This window comes from Antrostomus carolinensis, unplaced genomic scaffold (assembly GCF_000700745.2).
Source record: "Antrostomus carolinensis isolate BGI_N321 unplaced genomic scaffold, ASM70074v2 scaffold6310, whole genome shotgun sequence".
Classification (NCBI taxonomy): domain Eukaryota; kingdom Metazoa; phylum Chordata; class Aves; order Caprimulgiformes; family Caprimulgidae; genus Antrostomus; species Antrostomus carolinensis.
Genome location: NW_010287619.1, coordinates 1 through 1568, shown reverse-complemented (window position 1 = coordinate 1568; position 1568 = coordinate 1). Strand labels below are relative to the sequence as shown.

At 60.0% G+C, this 1568-nt stretch overlaps 1 protein-coding gene across 1 annotated transcript; it reads right to left on the bottom strand.

The window, feature by feature from the left end:
- Positions 1-362: 362 nt before the first annotated feature.
- Positions 363-1565, bottom strand: CHMP2A (charged multivesicular body protein 2A; the record flags this gene model as incomplete). The annotated part of the gene is made up of 2 exons (XM_010163521.1): positions 363-542; positions 1485-1565. Coding segments are annotated over 2 exons (261 nt in total), but the record flags the coding sequence as incomplete, so codon positions are not given.
- Positions 1566-1568: the final 3 nt, after the last annotated feature.

Sequence of the window (1568 nt, the reverse complement as noted above, 5' to 3'; positions counted from 1 at the left end):
CATGGCCTTGGGGACATCCCCACAACCACCTGGAGTGGTGGCCATGGTGACCATGGCCTTGGGGACATCCCCTCATGAGGCAGCTCATGGTGGCCACAGTCTCATGGACATCTTCATGGCCACCCCAAGCAGCCATGACCACAGGGATGTCGCCTGAAGCCACTGGTGGGACCCACAGTCTCATCTTCAAGGCCAACCTAAGATGGCCACAGCCTTGGGGCAGCTTGTGGTGGCCACAGTTTTTGGGATGTCCTCACTGCAGGTCAAGTTGTGGTGGCCACATTCTTGAAGGACATTCCTGTGGTCACCCCAGGGCAGCTCATGGTGGTCACAGCCTTGGGGACATCTCCACGGGTACCCACCTGTCGGTTCATGGTGGCCATGGCCTTGGTGACACCCTTCATGGCCTGGGCCATGGAGTTGTTGGACTTGAGGGTCTGGATCTTGAGGGACACGGCCTGGACGTTGGCCCTCATGGTGATGAACTTCTTCACGTAGCGCCGTGTCCTCACCAGGTCCTTCGCCATGATCTTCACCGCGTCCTGAAGGTCACAGAGGGGAACATCAAGTGGCCATGAGGTCCTCCAAGAGGCCAAAGGCATCTCCAGGGACCCCTCTGTGTCCCTCAGGGCCCACCACAGTACCCACCACCATCTCAACAGCCTCCTGGTCCCCTTGGATCCACTGTGGTGGTTACCTGGGGACTTCCATGGTCCACCCCCCAACTCCTCACCATGTCCCCTGGTCCTCTCCAAACACCCGTGTCCCTCCTGCATCTCCCAGTCCCACCATGGTCCCCTGGTCTCCTCCCAATATTCAAGTCCCCTCCATGGTCCCCCAGGTCCCACCACGCTCCTCTGGTCTCCCCCAGGTGTCCCAGTCACTTTCATGTCCCCACCATGGTCCTCACCAAGAGTTCTGGATCCTTCTGTGTCCACTGGTCCCCACCACAGTCCCTTGGTCACCTCCATGTCCCCTCTGCTTTCTCCTGTCCCCACCATGGACCCCTGGTCTCCACCATGGTCTCCTGGAGGTCTCTTCCATCTCCTGGTCACCTCCATGTCCCCATGACCCCTCTGCATTCTCCTGTCCCCACCATGGACCCCTGGTCCCCACCATGGTCTCCTGGAGGTCGGCCCCCAGGTCCCACCTCGCTCCTCTGGTCTCCCCCAGGTGTCCCAGTCACTTTCATGTCCCCACCATGGTCCTCACCAAGAGTTCTGGATCCTTCTGTGTCCACTGGTCCCCACCACAGTCCCTTGGTCACCTCCATGTCCCCTCTGCTTTCTCCTGTCCCCACCATGGACCCCTGGAGGTCTCTCCATCTCCTGGTCTCCACCATGGTCTCCTGGTCTCCACCATGGACCCCTGGAGGTCTCTTCATCCCCTGGTCCTCTCCATGTCCCCTCATCCCCTCTTGTCCCCTCCATATTCTCCCAGTCCCCTCCATGTCCCCTCCTTGTCCCCCAGTGATGTCCCCTCACCATCTGACCCTGCTTGGCCATCTTCTTGATGTCCACGATGATCTTCTTCTCCTGGGCCTCCAGCTTCTGGCGCTCGCGGTCGAG